Source organism: Aspergillus ibericus (genome assembly GCF_003184845.1).
Source record: "Aspergillus ibericus CBS 121593 unplaced genomic scaffold BO80scaffold_15, whole genome shotgun sequence".
In the NCBI taxonomy this organism is placed as follows: Eukaryota; Fungi; Ascomycota; class Eurotiomycetes; order Eurotiales; family Aspergillaceae; genus Aspergillus; species Aspergillus ibericus.
In genome coordinates, this window is record NW_020292113.1 from 609,537 (window position 1) to 629,771 (window position 20,235).

A 20,235-nucleotide genomic window follows, 5' to 3' on the forward strand; every position below is an offset into this window, starting at 1 on the left:
CCCGTGGCTTCACATTTTCCCCCATGTCTTTGTTGTCTTAATCGTCGTCTAGACGTCTCAGCAATTGCAACTGTTGGAGAAGAGAGTGGTCTGAAGTTCGCTGGCCCGATTACTCGCTTCTGGCTTCACAACTTATTTCCCTTTTTCTCCTCCTCTTCCTCCCGCTTTTTGCCATCTCCCTGTATCTGCAACCTGCTCTGCTCTACTTGGAATCACGCGGCTCGGTGATGCGATGTTCTATTATCTGCTTCTTACTTTCCCATTAAAAGAGAGCTGGTTGACGAATATCTGTTTCCCGTACTCCTCTATCAAGCCAAGTTCTTCTTCTTCTTTTTCTTCTTCATGTGCATAATTCAACTCCCTTTTCTCTCTTCATCTAAGAAGTTCCGGGTTTTCAACCACACTCCCTTGCATTGTATCGTAGGGATGGCCTCAATCCTGCTGGGCAGACTTGAAAGGTAGTACCGAGTAGGTTCGTAGATAGGACGCATGATTGTCACGTTGATGTCTTATGTTCAGGTATATCTACAACTACTTGCCCCGTCAACGGTCCTTCCAGACTTATGACACTTTTTGTCCGTCAGGGTACGGAGTAGATCCATATGTTCTTAATATGTCTACGAACCGTCGGTATGGAAGGTTTGTGGTTATTGATTACTAGGTACTGACTTGTTGATTATCTGCTCCCCTTCGACGCCGATATTTCGAACGGGTATTATGTTGATCTCTGTGTTAACGATCGTAGTCATTACTGACGCCTATGCATGTGGCCCTTCGAGGGCTTGCATGTAGTATCATTCTTTACGTTTATTTTGCATGTAGCCTTGGTGTAGAAAACGCCTCACCTACATCGGCAAGCAATCTGGGAAACCATATACCATGGGTGGGCGCGGTCTAGAGAGCACTAGCAGCATTGAAAGATTGCTCAAAATCAGCAATAATATCATCAATATGCTCAGTGCCGACCGAGATGCGGATTCCATCCTCAGTGACCCCTGAATCAAGACGCTCCTGTTCGGTAAGCTGCTCGTGAGTCGTCGACCAGGGATGAATAGCAAGCGTCTTCGAGTCGCCAACACTATATCAGGATAAGTAAGAACTTGAGGCTCCATATTAGGACCAACATGGGCGCACGATGACCTACTTTGCAAGATTGGAGATCAACTTAAAGCCATCGACTACCTGAATGCCAGCGACAGCGCCTCCCTTGACCCCAAAGGAAAGGACACCACCAAAACCATGTCTGAGGTAGCGCTTAGCAGTCTCGTGACTAGGATGGTTCTCCAAGCCAGGAAATGAGACCCAGGAAACGTTCTCATTCTTGAGAAGCCAGTTGGCTAGCGTAATGGCATTGCTTGCGTGTCTATCAGCACGCAAACTCAAGGTCTCGATCCCGAGCAGGAGCTGTTGCGCAGCAAACGGATTTAGAGCCGGTCCAATATCACGGAGGATCTCCACCCTCACACGAACGGCAAAGGCAATGGGACCAAAGGTTTCCCAGAACTTCAGACCGTGATAGCCTTCAGAGGGTTCGACAAACTGTGGGAAACGTGCCGCATGTTTGCCCCAGTCAAACTTCCCGCTATCAACAACCACACCCGCGATTGTCGTGCCATGGCCGCCGATCCACTTGGTGGCGCTATGTACAACAATATCAGCGCCATGCTCGATTGGCCGGCAAAAATAGCCACCAGCTCCGAATGTGTTGTCGACCTATACAGTTCCCACGTAAGCTGAAGATTCTCCTCCCGGATGTAATCCTGTACTATACTATACACTTACCACCAAAGGTACACCCTTTTCATGAGCGACTTTTGCGATGGCCTCGAAGTCGGGTACATTGTACCGAGGGTTTCCGATCGTTTCAACGTAGACTGCCTTCGTACGGTCGTCAATGGCTGCAGCTATGGCCTCTGGACTGTCTCCTTGAACGAATTTGGTTTTGATTCCGAAACGAGGAAAGAGGACTTTGAATTGGTTATAAGTGCCACCATACAAGTTACTGGTCGACACAATATTGTCACCAGCATGGGCAAGGGCGGAGATGGCCATGAACTGCGCTGCTTGGCCAGAAGAGGCTGCAACGGCTGCGGCACCACCTTCAAGAGCAGCGATACGCTTCTCGAAGACATCGACTGTGGGCTTCAGGGAGGGAGCAGGAACACGATTAGTGGTTATTTTCCGATCCACAACTAAGTTAGACCTACATTCATAATGCGACTGTAAATATTACCAGCCTCTTTGAGGCCAAAGAGCCTGGCGCCATGTGCGGAGTCATTGAAGGCGTATGACTATCGCGAAACTCATCAGGCATGAACGAGACTTTGCTGCATTAGAACAAACTCACTGTGGTCGCATAGATCGGAACTGCTCGAGAATTGGTCGCGGGATCCGGCTCCTGACTTGAGACGCACATCAGTAAGAATGAATTCTTTTCAGCTCTAACAAGGGGGCATGTGGGTGCTTACCCCGCATGAAGCTGGAGAGTCTCGAAGTGAGGCTGCTTTGATTCAGGCATAGTGTTGCTCTTCAAGGGAACGCTTTCCTTGAGCTAGTATGGTGTTAAGTAAGAAAAGGCTAAAAAGAGCAATGAGAGAGTGAGGAGAAGGAGAACCTCTGATGACACCCCGAGAAAGATTCCTCACATCGTAGTGCAAGGTATACAATTGCTAATTAGGTAGCAATTGGAGATGGCGATGGCGTGATTGATCGATCAGAACAATGCGGAAAGGCGGGGGAGGGGAAGCTCCCGCGCGGGATACACCTTCATCATTTACCATCCTCCTCCTCCTGGTCGGGAATCTTGATGGGCCTAAAAGTATTGGTGAGCATGGATCTAGTGGATTCCTTTTATAAGCTAGTGCCCATGTCCATGCCTGAATTGACAGTGGTACGCGGTAGATGACTACTCCGTATACACTAGTTATATATAGTGTGTCACAGTATACTACGTAGTATATTCAGGTACCACTCCATAGGAGTGATACGGAGTACCTCTGGCACTAATGGAAAGGCCCACATTGTGAACCATAACATGATAAGGCTATAGTACTGTACTGTACTCCGTACCGAGTATTCACTGATTAGGTTGTAAAAATAGATTCGAATGTTCCATCCAGGACATACTACATCAAGTTTAGGTACTACTGTGTATGCACCGACAGGGTGGCTTATAAACTGTAATCCTGGGGCCTTCCAGTCTCATCTTATTAGCGACATCCTCTTCTAGATCTCAAGATATTAGCTTCAAATGCCGTTGCTCTGTCTATAATTTGCATGGATATAGGAGGGGCCTCGGGGTAGACGTCATGCGCGCGCCCATAGATAGGTAGGGTCCAGGTGGCACCCTTTCCGTGTGTCCAACGCCAACATCTAGGCAGACAGTTTCCACCCTGTTTTTTGTTCACTCCCTTTCTTCTATTTAAAACCCATCCCATGACGATGAGGTCATCATGAATTCCTGGCTTCAGCCCGAACACCGATCCCCGCTAGCCGCTGGGCCGAGGCACTAGCCGTCATAGGGCAGCCTGTCCATCGTGCAGGCGGATGGAAGTTGCGCTGAGGTTCCCATTTTTAGCTTCATTAACCTGTCGGGATCTGCAGGCGATGATGCAGGCGCCGCGAATCAAAAGGGTCCAACACGAGATGCCGCCTCGGCTGACGACCGTATTTTCTTCCCAAGTGATTTTGCTGTGTAGTTATTTAGGTAGGCAGGCAGCAGCTCCGACTCTGCGAACCCAACTAGCGGTCTGAGAGAATATTGCAACCCTGTTACTGCTCCATCAAGGTTTTTTTTTTTTTTTGACAACACCAAAAATCTTTCTTCAGTCGGCATCTGTGTGGAACACTGCCACTTCGGACACTGAGAATAAATAGCAAGCCGAGCCAGGTACATACAAGGTCGGTCGGTCACCACCTGTCAGGCCACTCTCCTACGTCACAGCCTCAAGCACACATTGGTTTGAGAGCTTGAAACACCGTCCACCTGTGTAACAACAGAGGACTTCCCATCTCCAGACGCTATGCACTCATATTTTTAGTTCATGTTGACCATGCATATATGAAAGCTATCCATTGCCGTGGTCCTTACACTACTCCTTGCTCTGGACGCTAGCTAACCCATATGAATATAGTACTGGGATTGAAAACAGACAGAACAGGGCACCTACTATCATCATTACCGTGAATCCTTTTCACCATTATGGCTGCGAATTTCCCCTGGATCTATCCCGTTCGGGTAGCCCAAGCCATCTTTGCAATAATTGTTCTTGGTTTAACCGCATACTGTTGGTTCAACCTGTTCATACTTCCCACTGGACAATCGCTAGTAGCTAACATCTGGCAGACATCAGCTGGTTCACTTACAGTGATACCGTTAATTTCATGCTCTTCAATGGCATATGGACGGCCTTCATTGCCACACCTTATCTGGCCCTGGCCCCGGCGTTCTTCCCCCAGCTGGCGCATCGACTGGTCATTCCGGCCGTTGAAGTGATTACCATGATCTTTTGGTTCGCAGGCTTTATCGCTCTGGGAGTTTACCTCCCAGCCGCAGAATATTGTCACTGGAGTCGTTGTCGGGCACTACAGGCCGCGACCGTATTTGGGGCTTTCGAATGGTAGGTCTCCACCCTGATTGATGGTGCCATCTACATCACCTCCATGCGAGATTTCGCAACTGTGTGTTGGACACAAAGCGATTGTTAAGCGCGATGCTGACACGGATCCGTAGGGTATTATTCCTGGCCACCAGCGTTGTCGCTGTCCTCGGTGCCTCGCGTTCCCGGTCTAGCCCGAGTACGAAGCCTACCCCTAACGCTCATACCCACGCTGGCGTCTAAATGAAGTTGACAGGGGCGGTTCCATGATATGTTTGGAATTTGACACGACTATTCGGTTGAAAACAGTGGAAGTCTTTGATGGCTGGTGTATACCGATGACGTCACTTGTATATTTTCTATGAGCGCGATTGGTTTTTCGCTTTATCCAAGAGCACCGACGATGACGACGATGACGACGATGACGATAATGAGGACCTTTGATGGCAGGCAGTGAAAGGAGGATTGAGGAGTCAGCTGTCTACAGGTGTACTTTGGGGCTTTCAATTGCTTGACTGCTTTACCCACCAGGATACCCATACATTTAGCTAGTTGCCCGGAGGGTTTCATTTGTTCAATTGCTTTACTACTCTCTGTACGTCTTCACATATCACGATAGTAATAGCTTGGGGTCTGTCACTCATATTGCGCCGTCCTGAATTTCCCATAATCCAATTCTAACAGGACCGCGACCAGAGATGCCAGAGACACAGTACCACGGAATCGGCCGCGCGACTACCATATAAGGACGTTGGTGACTGGTGAGCATATCGCGCCTTATTAGCCTAATGAATAGCGGGCTTAGGGTTCCCCATGTTCCAGCAAATTAGCTTTGCCTACATTCGATCCACTGGAAAACCCACAACACGTCGAACTGGGATAAGCTTTTTAGTGAACTAACATGTGTATCGTGATTTGTGTCGTTGACTCACTGGGTGTTACTATGTAGATAATGAATGATCACATCCAAAGACCAAGGGTGTTGAATGATGCGTCGACTGAGAAGTATGTGACATGGTGAGAGAAAAACGAGGTTTTGTTATTTGATCACACGATGCCGGATGCAGCAGAAAGATGAACCTACCCCCCGGCGCGGCATGTCCCGAGCATCAACATTCTCCATTGTGTTGCCTACGGCATACGTTCTCCGTACCAATGATGTTATTGAAAGCATCCGAAAGTGGCCCGTGGTTCGACTCTCTGCACCGCGGATATCCGCCAGTCCAACGTTCCAGAAAGAAAGGTCGAAGGAAAAAAATCTGCGACGGAGTACGGAGTAGGGCTGGCCGAGTCGGCTGTCGGCTGTCGCCGATTGGCTGGCTCTGAGCTAGTCGACGCCCCCAAATGTGGTGGGTTAAGAATAACCTTTGATCTTTCTTTTATCTAATGGACGTCGCAACCTGCAAGGATGATGAAGGTTAAAGCATCGAACCAAGGCGGGGGGGGGAAGGAACAACCAACGTGGTAGTACTTTCCGCTTCGTGACTTGTTGGTTGCTTCCTCGCCACCGCGCGATCTCTCGCCGGGACGAATGCAGGCCAAGCGGGAGCCGCAGCACGCGTTACGAGAGAAAAAATCTGCCTCCGCCTGGGACTCCCTATCAAGGGCCCACATCGCTGGCCGGCATCGTTGCTAGGCAAGCCTCGAAGGCTGGAACAGCCAGCTATTCGCCGCCCATCGCCTCTTTCAAGCCTTTTCGGCTGGTTTCAAGGTTGCCCGCCGTGGATGGGGCATCCACGTTGGAGATTTTAGTGAGGTCGAGTGGCACGCACAATACGGAGTACGGAGTAAATAGTACAGACTAGGGAGGAGAGTACCTGCCCATCTATTCATGTGCTAACTGTGAACTGCTACGACTGCAGTGATGGCCGCCGCCCCGGCATCTCCAGGGAAGGAGAAAGCACAAGGAGTATCATTGCTGAACACCTCGTTATCCTCATCGATGAGTATAGTCGTTTGACGCCTCTGGGGCGTTCCAAACTAGACTCTTGCGCGAGGTTGCATCCGGCGTGGTGACCCCCCCCCACCCCATCGACCCCCTCATCTTGACTGTTCCTTTTACATAAGTCTTTTCGGGTTTGGAAACATAATTCGATTATATTCACTATCATCGTCATTCGTCGCCTCTCTTATCTTCGGAGAGGATCAGTCAACCCAGGTACGACGACTGTCATAATAATAATAATAATAGACGTATCTATGCATCTCAGCCCGTGTACCTTGATCGAAGGTGGATGGGTTTATCTTAGCGGTTTCCCCGAGAGGCGACAGAAGAGCCCGCTTATAAGAAGCTAGAGTCCTGGACGGATCCGAGTTTTGGTGACTCAATCGAACCGTGTTCCGGTGGAGTCGGTCCTGGCGGCGAGCTTCCTTTTTCCTCCTCCTTCGCGATTTGACTTTTTGCGCCCTTTTCCCGACTCTAGAATTTGTACGTCTGACCCTCTATCTCGAGGACACCAACATCCTCAGCATTCGGGCCACTGAGGGTCTAACATGGCCTTCGGGAACAAGGTCAATTTCACGTCCGCCGACGGGGACAAGGGCAAGATGGCGCCTGAAGAGTCCGTCCAGGTTCAGTCCATGAGCCCTTCCACGGACCTGAACGACATCGATTGTGAGAAGCATGGCGCCAGTCGCGAGTCGAACCCGATGCCAGATCTCAAACGGAAGCTGAAAAGCAGGCACCTGCAGATGATTGCCATTGGTGAGTTACTGACAGTCTGCGTCCTCCGCCTGCACATCGCCTTGCATTCTTTGCTATGAAGATACCCACTGGGAAACAACATGCTCATTTAATCCATAGGTGGTACCATCGGCACCGGTCTGTTCATTGGTAGTGGTACTGCTGTTGCCGAGGGAGGACCTGTCGGTGCCCTGATTGCCTACATCTTCGTTGGCACGATCGTCTATTCGGTTATGACATCCTTGGGTGAAATCGCGACCTACATTCCCATTCCCGGAGCGTTCACGGCCTACGCTGCCCGTCTAGTGGACCCCAGTCTCGGCTTTGCTATGGGTTGGATCTATTGGTTTTCCTGGGCTAGCACTTTCGCCCTTGAGTTGACAGCAACCGGCCTGATCATACAATTTTGGGATGAGTCGATCAATATCGCCATATTTGTCGCCGTATTTTGGGTTGTGATCACACTCTTGAATTTCTTGCCCGTCAGCTTCTACGGCGAGTTGGAGTTTTGGCTCTCGAGTATCAAAGTCATCACTGTTGTTGGATTTATGATCTTTGCCATCTGCATTGACGCCGGCGCTGGTGACGAAGGCTACCTCGGATTCCACTATTGGGTCCATCCCGGGCCGTTCTCTCCTTACTCAGGCGTCCATCCTGATTCGGTGGCAAAGTTCGTTGGTTTCTGGTCAGTCCTGATCCAGGCCGGCTTTTCATACCAAGGAACGGAGTTAGTCGGTATTGCCGCGGCCGAGACAGAAAATCCTCGCAAAACGGTTCCTGCGGCTATTCGGAAGACTTTCTATCGCATTCTGTTCTTCTTCGTCCTGACTATTTTCTTCATCGGCATCCTGGTGCCCTACACCAACGAGAACCTTCTGACGGATGGCAGTGATGCCAACTCGTCGCCATTCGTCATTGCGGCCCGACTGGCAGGAGTCAAAGTTCTGCCCCATATTATTAACGCGGTTCTCTTGACTGTGGTGCTTTCTGCCGCCAATTCGAATGTCTATAGTGGCAGTCGTATCCTACTGGGCTTGGCTCAAGAAGGATTTGCCCCGCGCTGGTTCAAGAAGACCAGTAAGAGTGGCGTGCCATACTTCAGCGTCGCCTTCACGGCAGCATTCGGTCTGCTTGGTTTCATGAATGTCTCCAATGCCGGTAGTACTGTGTTTAACTGGCTTGTCAACATCGCAGGTGTGGCAGGATTCATCACTTGGGCGTCATTGAACGGCTGCCATCTTGCTTTCATGCGTGCCCTGAAGGCTCGCAACATCTCTCGTGACACCCTTCCGTACAAAGCCATCTGGCAGCCGTACTATTCTTGGTATGGTCTTTTCTTCAACGTCCTAATTATCATCACGCAAGGTTTCACATCCTTCATCACCACTTTCAGCGTCACGGACTTCTTTATCGCCTACATCAGCCTAATTCTCTTCGTGGTGCTCTACCTTGGCCACAAAATCTACTTTCGCACATCGTTTGTCCACCCACTCGAAGCCGATATCGATACAGGTCGCGCACAGGTGGAGAACGAGACATGGGAAACCGAGGTTCCGACCAAATGGCATCAGAAAATCTTCCACTCGTTCCTGGGTTGAGAGGGCCTGGGCCCACTGGGCATCTCGGTACAGGCCCGTGGTCAGCCTTCTACCTTCCGCTTCTACCGTTTACTTTATTTTCCGATTTTGCACGATCCCTCCGGTTGGTTGAGAGGGATCTCCTATACCTTTGTCCTTGAACCCCTCTGGTTAATACATGTGGCGCATAGAAGTGGGGGTTCATGCATATATATATTTCTTTGGACGGCTATTGCCTGTCGGTAAAAAAGAGACAGATCTGCATGAACTGATGATGATGGATGAGGGTCAGGCGGAGGCATTCCTCTGGGTCTAGAGGGCTTTTGTCTATATCTTTGGGTTCTTGGTAGAGCCCTCTTGTACAGTATAAATGTTGGGATGTCAGCATTGGCATGGAGTTTGGTGAATGGTTCTACTGCTGAACGTCTCATTCGGACTGATTAGGGTCCCAGTTTTCTGGAATTGGAAGTTTGCGCTTAACAGCGTGTCGTTGCTTTCTTCTGTGTAACTCTCGACTGGAGTTCGTAGCTTTTCTTTTCATAAATGCTATGGCTGGTGGATGATCGGCCGGTGGCGGTGACTCGGCCGAGTCTCCTGATGTAGTACTAAGTGGTGGTAATTCTGCACTTTATCCTGCAGCGATTCATGCGGTTGGCTAAGTAAGCGTGCTTCCAGGTGATGCACTTGTATATACCATACTACTGTAAGAGTGTATCATCCTCGGGCAGTTTGGGAGAGCAGCCGGAGATCTTCGCCATCCAAGCGTCTCCAATCTTCACATGAAACCGACACGTGCACGCATTGAAGTGACGGGCTGGAATGGAGGCAAGACAAATGGGAGTGGGCCAAGTCCGGGTCAGAGGGCCTTTCGGATCTCCCTTTACTCTCTTCCCGTGGCATCGGCAACGCAAGCATGTGAGATGGTCAAGGTGTCGGCTGGTTGAGATCATCACAAGACGTTCGCGCGATCGTCCGTACAACGCCCATGGTCCAAGCCACCTGTCTGTGGAGCCAAAAAATGCTGCCTGTTGAGCCATTGACCCCGTACAATGTCATAGAGGGAGATGGCGAATGGGCTATCTATCTGCGGGATGTTCTCATGGGGGCGGCGCGCGTGGGTACAAAATTATACTATGTACAATGGCCAATGCCCCATTGGTAAAAATGGGTACTACGGAGTACACCGGGGTGCCCGCATTCGGGCCCGGAACTCGACTGGCACCTAGAGTTATCCCTTAAGCAATAGGCATTAGGCATAGGCATGGGCAGAAAGTCAGTCCCCCCCAACTTTCTGGGGCGAGGGGTTAACCCGAAGGAGCATATGTTCGTTTGTTCCGCAATACTTTCTTTCTTTCTCTCTTTCTTTTTTTTTCAAGGTTTCAAATTTCCACTTTCCACAACCTTGGACATGGACATTGGGAAGGAAGGGGCGCGCCCCGGATGAGGGGTCCCCAACAGGCAAGTGCCGAGGTCTGTTGGACCGTTGGTCAAACTTGGTCCTGACGTCGCGTGGCGGCCGCCCGGAAACCAACCACTCAGCGCCCGCCCTTTGGGCGTATTCCCGGAGGCCCACGGCGTCCACGGTCGTCCTCTTGCTCCCTTGGTACTAGTCGTACGGGGTACTAGTCCTGTAGTTGCCTCAGATAGTAGCCAGCACGTAGGTCCTAACTGACTGGTAGGTACTCCGTACTTCCTGCGGACATCCCCCAGAGAGACACGGAGGCACGTCTTCCTGTCCCTCCATTGTCCTCCCGGCCAAATTCCCGTTTTATTAGTCTCCCATCTTCTCCCTCTCTCCTCTCTTCGCATACCTTCCGGGTTACCCGTTGCTGTCGCAAACTCTCTCTGTCTCCCGCGCCACACTCGAGTCTCCTGGTGGCATTGGATTTCGCTTGTTTCTTTGATCGCATGGTTAGTGACCCAGTTAAGCTGCTGGTGCATTATCTCCTCAATATTAACCCCGTCTTCACCAGTTGTAAATTCCACCCGTCGCAATGCTATTCTCCCAAGAACCTCTCCACCTCGCTCGCGCAAATGAGCTGCGACAAGAACCTCCCAAAGGCACTCCGTACTCAGTCGCCGTGCCTGGAACAGAACAACCCGGCCGGAGTAAGGTCTACCGGGCATGGAATTCCACCGAGGGCATCATGAAGTCGCTGGACCCGCAAGTATGCTCCCAAAGATGTCCACCAAGCGGCCACCATAGCATGGCGCTTTATACCGGATTCTGACCCCTTTCAACTCGTCAGGTTCTCACCGCGCATGAGATATTCGAGTCCACCGCAAACCGATTGCCCAAAAACGACTGCCTGGGATGGCGCCCATACGATCCCACGACCAAAACCTATGGTCCGTATCAATGGATGGACTACCAGACAGTTCAAAAGCGACGGGCTGCATTTGGTGCAGGTCTAGTGGAATTACATCACAAGCACGACTGCAGTCGCCCTGGCCAGTATGGTATTGGGCTATGGTGTCAGAATCGCCCGGAGTGGCAGTTAACTGGTATGTCGACCCTTTCTCGCGGCCCGTGAGATTCTAATCTCCATCACACTAGATCTCGCATGCATGTCACAAAGCTTGTTTTCAGTCTCTATCTATGATGTTCTCTCTCCAGATGCGACAGAATACATCATCAACCACGCAGATTTGCACTGCGTCGTGACCTCGTTGCCACATATTCCCACACTCCTGAAGCTGAAGCCCCAGTTGCCCAAGCTGAAGATCATCGTCAGCTTGGATCCCCTGGATGGCGGTGAACAGACCGGCCACTCGAAGCGTGCCATTCTCGAGTCGGTGGCTGCTGGGCAAGATGTATCCATCTACACATTGGATCAGGTGGAAGAACTGGGCGCTTCGGTGGATCGCCCTTGTAAACCTCCATCGCCCTCTGACACCATCACTATCAACTATACGTCTGGTACCACAGGCCCTCCGAAGGGTGTAGTCCTGACCCACGAGAACGCCGTAGCAGCCTCTTCAGGCGCTCTCATGATCATCCTGCAAACGGCTAATGATACATTGGCATCTTACCTTCCGCTTGCCCACATCTACGCCCGCATGGCCGAACATGCGGCCTTTTGGGCGGGAGCCCGCATTGGATATTTCCACGGAAACATCCTGGAGCTGGTTGATGATCTCAAGCTGCTCAAGCCGACCGGGTTCATGTCGGTTCCGCGCCTCTACACTCGATTTGGCAATGCCATCCGTGCCTCAACCATTGAGCAACCCGGCTTCAGAGGCGCATTGTCCAGACACGTTGTCTCGACCAAGACCGCAAATTTGAAGAACCCTGATCCTAGCAAGGCCACTGCGAAGCATGCCCTGTATGATCGCATCTGGGCCAAGAAGGTTGCGGCTGCTATTGGCTTGGAGCGTACGAGAATGATGGTCTCCGGTTCGGCGCCTCTGGATCCTTCACTTCATCAATTTCTCCGGGTTGCTCTGGGTGTCGACCTCATCCAGGGCTATGGTTTGACCGAGACATATGCCATGGCATGTGCGCAATCCCTCTCGGACTTGACCGCTGGTAACTGTGGCCGGTTGGTGCCTTGCACGGAAGCTTGTTTGATGTCTCTGCCTGATATGGAATACTCCGTTGACGACAAGCCGTATCCTCGGGGCGAGTTGCTTTTGCGAGGCTCGAACGTTTTCCGCGAGTATTTCAAGGATCCCGAAGAGACAGCCAAGGCGATGACCGAAGACGGATGGTTCCGGACCGGCGATGTCTGCACCATTGATGACATGGGTCGTATCATTATCATTGATCGCCGGAAGAATGTCATGAAGCTGGCGCAGGGAGAATATATCTCTCCGGAACGATTGGAGGGTGTTTATATGTCAGAGATGGGTTATTTTGCCCAGGGCTATGTCCATGGTGATAGCGTCCAGACTTTCCTGGTGGCTATCTTCGGCATCCAGCCTGATACTTTCGCTGCGTTTGCCAGCAAGGTGCTCGGCCGGACCATCGAAGCTACAGACATCGAGGGCATCAGATCGATCCTTGACGACAACAAGATTCGCAAAGCAGTGCTGAAGGATCTCGACCGGGTTGCCAAAAAGCACAAGCTTGCAGGATACGAAAAAATCAAGAACTGCGCACTCATGATTGATCCGTTTACGATTGAGAATAACCTGCTGACTCCGACGTGAGATAACCCCCCTCTTATTTCTGGTACGATACATACTAATCAATGTCTATTCCATATAGTCTGAAACTGAAGCGTCCGCCGACCACGAAGAAGTATCGTCAGCTCTTGGATGAGCTCTATGCCCAGGCGTTGGCCGAAGAGTCTGCGCCCAAGGCCAGGCTATGAGGAGGGGTTCATTGGCGCCTTCATAGGCGATGTACTTCTCCATGGCCGGCACTATGGAAGCAGCTGGCCTGACGGACAGCTTTCAAGTCCACACTGTACATATAGCCGAGCGCTCTCTTCTTCCACCTTTTCTCTGTCCATATTTTCTCCGTGTCTGAGGAACGCGCAATTGGGCGTAGGTCGCGGCTGGAGTAGAGGCCATGATTAGTAGTATATAATTTTACCCACTATTGCACAGCATGCAGCTGCCTTGTCCTGGTTGAAAGTCAGGAGATCACTCTCACCACTTGTGTAAAATCCAGCACGTACATGATTTCTGTTGGCAGCCAGATGGGGTGGAGGCGCTGGGCGGCGAAGACGCTTGATCTGTAAACTAAGAGGAGCTAGCCGGCCGCCGCTTGGCACGCGTCGGAATAGCTTCACCTCCACAACCTCCGCAGTCGTGGCGGAATCCGACCCATCCCAATCCAGCGCATAACCCCCTACAATCGCCATCATGCACCTCTCGGTTTTCTCGCTCGGCCTTTTCCTGGTCGCCCTGCTCTCCACCCCAGCGCTCGCGACCTCCGCCCTCACCATCACGATTCCCCCTTCCAATGTCCTTCCCAACCCCAACGTTCTCCCGGCCGGCACTCATGCCACCCTGACCACGCTCACAACGACCGAGAACAACCAGCACATCCTCACCGCGCCTCTCACTCGTTCCGCGACCTTCCTCTTCCACCACCTTCCCGCCTCCACCAAGCCCGAATCCTACCTGCTCGATATCCGTTCCCCGGAATACGTCTTCGCCCCTCTCCGCGTCGATGTCGCCGCCGATGGCTCCCTCCTCGGCATCTGGGAAACCTTCCGCGGCAATCCCTGGGACAATCGCGGCGCAGAGAAATTTGTCGCCGATACAACAACAACAACAACAACCGTCGCCTCCGATGTGACTGTCGATGCGAAGGTCCTGGCCCGCAGAGGCTTCTACGAGGAACGGTCGAAATGTATGGTTCCTCCCTAAAACAGCGGGTCGTCATGCATGCTACCTATGGGCATGGCATGGGATAGAGGGCGTGGTGGCCCATTGGGCGCCTTCTGTGCACTTTCTGTCTTCTGTGAATCAATAGTCACTAACCGATGCCTTTCTTCCTGTATAGTCTCTCCGATGGCTTTGTTCAAGAACCCTATGATCTTGATGGCTTTGGTCGCGCTGGGATTCACTTTCGGCATGCCCAAGTTGATGGAGAATAGTAAGTTACTGCTCCGATTCCTTTGGCTCTCTGCGCGGATCTCTCTTCTTCTTTCCTATGTCTCGGTTTCTACATCTCTTCATCTATATACATATCATATATATCTATAAGAAAGCCTCTTGCTGACTGGGTATCTCTTTTCTTAGTGGACCCCGAAATGCGCGCCGAGTTCGAGAAACAGTCCCGTTCTTCGCCCATCTCCGGCGCTACTCGCAGCGCTATGACTGGTGGCGGGACGCCTGGGAACTTCGACTTGGCTGGGTGGATGGCCGGTGCGACTCCTAGACCCGCGCCTGGTGCCGAAGCCGCTACATCTGGGGGAGTGGCAACGGGAAGGGAGAGCGGAGGGGCGTCGCGGAGAAGGGGGTGAACTTTGATACGTATGTAGGGACACGGTGTATGAGGATGTGAAACGGTGTTGTCAAGTATCTATTGTCTTTTCTAACTAGCCTGACGGGCCATGGTATCTTTTTCCCCATTTAACTGGTCAGACTGAACATGAGATACAGAGACATGTGAGGCCTGCCCGCTAGCAGAGGAAGACTGGACGAGGATTGATTATAAGGATACATATAACCCCTCAATTCGATTCCAACGGGGAGAAAAATAAGCTCCGAGGATGCACCTTCATCATACATTATAGCACATTAGGTTCTATCTAGATGTGGTACTTCCTGCAGAGTAGGCCTTGTGGAACAAAGAGAGTAAGCAAACAACGGGCTAAAAAGACACCACAAGAAAGACATAAGTACAAGACGTCGACTATATGGCTCTCGATGCCCTAACTCGCCGGATGGTCTAGAAATCTCCAAAATCGCCCCCTCCGAAATCACCGTCCCCAAAATCACCCCCTCCGAAATCACCCCCTCCAAAGTCGGAAGGCGGCGGAGAAGCGAAATCATGCGAGAGATCTTCAGCGGCATCCGCCAGTAGCAGACCCCCGAGAAGACCGCCCCCAACTCCTAACGCTGCAGCGCCTGCCGTCCCCATTCCATGATGCCGTCGTTGCTGTTGTTGCGGCTGCTGCGGGGGGTAATAGTTGCCTTGTGCCGGATACGAAGGATAACCATACCCTGCCTGCTGCGAGGGATAGCCACCAGAGTACCCGCCCTGAGGGTAATTATAGGACTGCTGTGGTCGCCCATAACCCGCATTGCTGCCACCGGTGCCCCTTCCCATTAACTTGCTGAAGAAGCCCTTGCTGCGCTGCTGGTTCGATCCGGAAGACGTGCCCTCGGGAGTTTGATATCCTGCAGACTGCACCCGAGAGTCCCCAACATAATAGTCGGACGCAGCACCATACTGTGCTGGACTTCTTCGACAAGCTCGAGCATCCTCCTCGGCCTGTAACTGCGCAGCCAGCCGGGCATCGCTCGCCAACGTACTGTCTCTAGATCCCGATGGATTGTACTGAGTCTTTAAGTCCAGCCTTTCCTTGTCGCTAGTGGTAGCCAAACCAGGTCGATCAGCAGAGCCAGACGCCTCGTAAGATGGCGGCGGTCTATCATTTTCCGCTTGAGGCAGCTCTTCGGGATATTCCCATTGTGATTTGCCGGTGCGTAAATTTACATAAAACCTTCACAGAAGACACGGGTTTCAGCGTGGAGGGCCTTCCAGTAGAAAATATCAGACTTACCATTGCTTATACCGGTCATCAAACTGAGCCTTCCATCCTTCAGGGACCGAAGGAATCGGAGGTCCGGGTGGAGGAGCGAATGACATCTAGAGTCGAGGGACGCAAGATACCACAAATGGCCGAAAGGGTTGGATAAAGCAAAGCAGAAATCCGAACCCAGTAGTACGTGTAGTAGCTTTTCGGTGTTTAGGAATCTGGAAATTGAGAAAACTGAGTAGTTCTAAGGTACGAAGTAGCGAGGTTGGTGAACAGTGCCCAGCAATGCCCCGTGCCGCTGCTCAGCCACATGATGTTATTGGCCAGCGGCGGGCTGTTGACATCATTTATGCGACACAACTAAATCCCGTCGATATCTTGGATGTTTGCATCGATTGTGCCACTGGACGGCCACCAGAAGTCTTCCTCAAGTTCTTCTTCTACTTCTTGGACGGCGGCTTTGAATTCGATGAGATGGATATCAGCCTTGAAACTGGGGGTTTCCTCCGTGTCAGTGTCCCCAGTCAAATCAATGACTTCGACCCCCGATGCTGAAGGAACATCGTCCATCCTGCGCTTAGGTCTATGAGAAAAGCTTGGTGACGGATCGTGCCTGTCTTCGACTAAATCAATGAAGCTTGTCCTGGTATGGGCAGGATTTGCAAGCTCCTCACGTGCTCTCTTGTTATGATACCGCTGCTGGTTCCGAATATGTGCAAGCTTGATCTGTGCCTTAACATCTTCCCGGGACACCGTATCTAACCCGATCCTGCATTCTGGGCGAACACCATAAAGCTGTCGTAGCTGTATCTCTTGTTTCAGCCGGGTTTGCGCGATCTCATCTTGAGGAGTGTTCTCCGGACGGGCCCAGGCTGCAAAGGGACCATCATAGCGCGGACCTTGTCCGACACCGTAGATTGGATGCCTGGCGAGCTTTCCAGAAGACAGTAGTTCGGCACCTGTTCTGATACCTGACCCGGGATCAGAACCATACTCATCGTGAGGGAATCGTAGTTGAGGTTGAGATGCAGGCTTGAATTCCATAGACAGGCCCTCGGCACTAGAAAATGGTCCAGGGGATAGAAGATGGACCCCCCCGGCAGCATCACCAATCAAAAGATTGGACTTGTCCTTTGAGAAGGCACCGCACATTATTTCCTCCTTGAATTTGGCCGTATCCTGGAGGAGCACATCTCCTGGGGCTCGAAGGATATCCCATCTCTTTAACACGCCGTCAGAGGCTCCGGTATAGAACTCATCGATTCTATCGCCCCATAGGGCTAATCTCACACCAACATCTGCCTGCTCCCTGCTGATCGTCTCGTCTACCTGGTTCAAAGGATCTCCATGTCGGAGCTTGTGAAGGATCTGGTCCGGACGTCGATGGTCCCAAACATAGGTAACTCCATCAGTGCAACTGGCAGTCACGTAGTTCGGGTTCGTGGGACAAACGTTGACTTCGTTGATATCTAGTGCCGGGCACTCAAACTCCATGGTGGAAGTTTTCGATGATAAGGGTTGATACAGACGGACTAAGGATCTGGTCTCCTTGGAATTCCTGTTGGCCGGACCCTGACCCACCGATGTTGCTGCTGCAAATATCGGCAAGGTAGGATGCCACTTGATGTCAAACATATTCTGGGAATTAGGGGAGAATTGCATCGGCGTTATTGATGCCTCGCCTATATACCACCCCGCCAACAGTCCAGTCTGTGGCATGGCTTCGTCCTTTTCACACATCCCGGCAAGTAGAATATTTCCAGTCTCCTTGATGGCTCCCCACGCTAAAGAGGTGGGCACTAGTTCCCTGTCCTTTCTAGATCGCGCCCTAGGCAGTTCAAGGGGGACGTAAGTTGTGTCCGCTATTCTCCATATCCCTATTGAACGCGTCCCAGTTGCTAGTAAGTTCCTTTCAAAGTTCGACCGAGCCATAACTTCCACCTTGGAGTCATGCCGCAGCGTTTTAAAACACGAAGCGTTATGATTAGAAGTATGCCACATCTTCACAGTGTTATCGTAGCTCGCAGTAAAGAGAGCATCCTCCCACCACTCGATTGATGTAACGCTCATCCAGAGGCGGTCATCATGCACAGTCCGACTTGCCGCAGTCCTGCTCGAGGGGCGAGAGATCCAATGATCAGGCAATTCCGTCAGACGATTGTTGACCATATCGCCCATAATCAAGTTGTTATTCCGATTGTATTCCATATTATGCTCGTCGCATTGAGCTGCTGCACCTGCTGCAAATTTCGTCCCATCTGGTGCCCAAGCCAAGACAATCACATCATTTGAGGCACCTTTCCAAGATTTTGCAAGCTTGAAGTCTTTGATAATGGTCGAACAAAGCTGCTGCTTTATGCAAATTCCTAACTCACGGCGCTGCAAGATTCTGTTCAATGACCTGGTTTTCTCAACAGATCCACCGCCTGACGCAGTAGCTTTGATGACACAAGAACAGGAAGCAAGGCCGCCTTTCTTTGCATCTTCAATAAAGGCATCTATATCATCAGACTCGCGCCGACTAAGTATCATGGCGGATGGCAAAAACCATGACAATCTCCGGAGCCGTTCGTCAGAACAAAGCTGTCCATCATCATGGCAATTGCTCTTGCTCATCCCTAACGTCTTTCTAACTAGGCGTCTAGCCTGCCGCTTATTCTTGTCTTTCTGGTCTGGCTTGATCGATCTCGAGAGCCAGGTGTAAATATCATCAGGCCCTTCAACCTGATCATCTGATAAGATCTGTGCAAGCTCGCACATGCGCCAAATCTTCTTCGAGATTTCTCGTGGAGTCTCGTAGATACAAACAGTCTGGATGATCTGATCCGAAAGAGCCATGTCCAAGCTCTCAGGCAGCCGAAACCCCAAAAAAGAGATCAATTCCAAGACAGCCGCCATTTCCGCTTGGTCGAAATCAACATGAAGAATATCGTCTGATGATGCTGGTCTGCCCTGATACTTTTTGGCGTACTCCGCTGGGCTACGTGCCGAAGAATAACATGCACGCCCCAAGATTCCCAAATCGTCCAGAGACACGAATGGTGACTTCACGATCCGCACACGGGACGAGGAATAAATGACACGAGATTTCTCATTGCGATCATTTACCCAAGACGAGGGCTTTGATGCGGGCGTATTGCTAGAAAATCTAGTTTGACGGGATGTGGTAGGAGAAGACTTTGCGTGACTATCACAGACTTCTTCATCGGAACCGAAACCTAAGTAATTAGCCTTATCGTAATAGTTGCTTGGTCCAGTTCTTGTACGTCCAGAGCGTCGAGCACCCGGTATCTTCTGTCCACCTCCAGGTGGTGATAGAGTAATCCGCTTGCCCTGTTCAGAGGATCTCGAAGAATCAGGAGTTTGCGGTGCGCTGGATATCAGGCGGTGCTTCCCATCAACTGCTGATGGCGACCTAGAATCAATAGGTGTTCTACTTAACCCGTCATGCTTCCTAGCGTTTGTCCAAAGGGGTTTCCCAGGGCCTGTCCATTCCCCTGGGGCGGAATCCTGATCGCTGCGGTCCCCTGCTAAAGATCCCTGTGTTTCTCGCGAGGAATGTCTCATAAAGTGGGAGAGTAGAACTTGAGCTTCCTCAATGACAGATAGATCCTCAGGTTCTTGTGGCGGGGATATATGGGACATTGTGTACGAATACTTTGTCTTCAACTAGGCACTCCAAACCAAGACACTGAGTTTGTCCGCGCATGTCGACCAGTAGCTATGCCAAAAGTGCCAGGATATAGGAGTACAAGCAAATCTGATCGCAGAATGTAGATGGATAGAGATTCGTACTATCGCAAAAGTTCTCAAATCAGATCGGGGTCTGTGAACGGCCTGGTTTAACTCACATAAGCTTCTCACAGGCTGGCGGGGAACACTAAAGCTCTGCAAAGCTCTGCGCAGCTTGAACACATCATGTCAACGAGGAGTACCTTAGCTTTGAGTAATCGCCACTCACTCAGACCTCACCTGAGTCATGCCAGACCCTCGGTGTTGAGGACAAATAACAGCAAGATTGGTACCCTATACGACAGTTGCTTGGCGACGCGCGAACGCGCCTTATCGTGTCAGGGCATAAAGTGCTGTATGCCTTAAAACAGTAGGCGGTCGAAATCATATGTATCACAGGCGTTGATTATGTCAGCGACTCATACAAGCGAGCCGCGGCTTCTCTTCACTTGGTATAGTAAGTGAAGTCTCTTAACCTTGCC

The 20,235-nt window shown here is 51.2% G+C and overlaps 8 protein-coding genes across 8 annotated transcripts; 4 read left to right on the top strand and 4 right to left on the bottom strand.

Moving 5' to 3' along the window:
* Positions 1-634: 634 nt before the first annotated feature.
* BO80DRAFT_424396 (O-acetylhomoserine aminocarboxypropyltransferase/cysteine synthase family protein) lies at positions 635-2,553 on the bottom strand. The gene is made up of 6 exons (XM_025719276.1): positions 2,469-2,553; positions 2,348-2,402; positions 2,208-2,291; positions 1,783-2,142; positions 1,145-1,713; positions 635-1,078 (listed from the first exon to the last, which is right to left on the bottom strand). Exons 1-6 carry the CDS (start codon positions 2,516-2,518, stop codon positions 895-897), a joined length of 1,302 nt encoding a protein of 433 aa, XP_025576347.1. The 5' UTR covers positions 2,519-2,553; the 3' UTR covers positions 635-894.
* Positions 2,554-4,154: 1,601 nt separating this feature from the next.
* BO80DRAFT_424398 (MARVEL domain-containing protein) lies at positions 4,155-4,995 on the top strand. Its single transcript, XM_025719277.1, has 4 exons — positions 4,155-4,286; positions 4,346-4,619; positions 4,733-4,797; positions 4,855-4,995. The coding sequence occupies exons 1-4, from the start codon at positions 4,202-4,204 to the stop codon at positions 4,866-4,868; spliced, it is 438 nt and encodes a 145-aa protein (XP_025576348.1). The 5' UTR covers positions 4,155-4,201; the 3' UTR covers positions 4,869-4,995.
* BO80DRAFT_424399 (uncharacterized protein) lies at positions 4,522-5,474 on the bottom strand. Its single transcript, XM_025719278.1, has 2 exons — positions 4,733-5,474; positions 4,522-4,619 (listed from the first exon to the last, which is right to left on the bottom strand). Exon 1 carries the CDS (start codon positions 5,136-5,138, stop codon positions 4,983-4,985), a length of 156 nt encoding a protein of 51 aa, XP_025576349.1. The 5' UTR covers positions 5,139-5,474; the 3' UTR covers positions 4,522-4,619; positions 4,733-4,982.
* A 1,617-nt stretch (positions 5,475-7,091) lies between these two features.
* Positions 7,092-8,879, top strand: BO80DRAFT_434154 (putative arginine transporter; the record flags this gene model as incomplete). Its single annotated transcript, XM_025720855.1, has 2 exons — positions 7,092-7,302; positions 7,402-8,879. The coding sequence occupies 2 exons, from the start codon at positions 7,092-7,094 to the stop codon at positions 8,877-8,879; spliced, it is 1,689 nt and encodes a 562-aa protein (XP_025576350.1).
* A 1,640-nt stretch (positions 8,880-10,519) lies between these two features.
* Positions 10,520-13,192, top strand: BO80DRAFT_424402 (putative AMP-binding enzyme). Its single transcript, XM_025719279.1, has 4 exons — positions 10,520-10,769; positions 10,832-11,026; positions 11,108-11,363; positions 11,416-13,192. The coding sequence occupies exons 2-4, from the start codon at positions 10,853-10,855 to the stop codon at positions 13,008-13,010; spliced, it is 2,025 nt and encodes a 674-aa protein (XP_025576351.1). The 5' UTR covers positions 10,520-10,769; positions 10,832-10,852; the 3' UTR covers positions 13,011-13,192.
* Positions 13,193-13,591: 399 nt separating this feature from the next.
* BO80DRAFT_424403 (uncharacterized protein) lies at positions 13,592-15,051 on the top strand. Its single transcript, XM_025719280.1, has 3 exons — positions 13,592-14,163; positions 14,317-14,409; positions 14,556-15,051. Exons 1-3 carry the CDS (start codon positions 13,671-13,673, stop codon positions 14,777-14,779), a joined length of 810 nt encoding a protein of 269 aa, XP_025576352.1. The 5' UTR covers positions 13,592-13,670; the 3' UTR covers positions 14,780-15,051.
* A 76-nt stretch (positions 15,052-15,127) lies between these two features.
* BO80DRAFT_50519 (WW domain-containing protein) lies at positions 15,128-16,256 on the bottom strand. The gene is made up of 2 exons (XM_025724468.1): positions 16,046-16,256; positions 15,128-15,985 (listed from the first exon to the last, which is right to left on the bottom strand). The coding sequence occupies exons 1-2, from the start codon at positions 16,129-16,131 to the stop codon at positions 15,208-15,210; spliced, it is 864 nt and encodes a 287-aa protein (XP_025576353.1). The 5' UTR covers positions 16,132-16,256; the 3' UTR covers positions 15,128-15,207.
* A 25-nt stretch (positions 16,257-16,281) lies between these two features.
* On the bottom strand, positions 16,282-20,020 carry BO80DRAFT_50551 (WD repeat protein). The gene is made up of 3 exons (XM_025724492.1): positions 19,994-20,020; positions 19,873-19,927; positions 16,282-19,815 (listed from the first exon to the last, which is right to left on the bottom strand). Exon 3 carries the CDS (start codon positions 19,664-19,666, stop codon positions 16,382-16,384), a length of 3,285 nt encoding a protein of 1,094 aa, XP_025576354.1. The 5' UTR covers positions 19,667-19,815; positions 19,873-19,927; positions 19,994-20,020; the 3' UTR covers positions 16,282-16,381.
* Between the last annotated feature and the right edge of the window lie 215 nt (positions 20,021-20,235).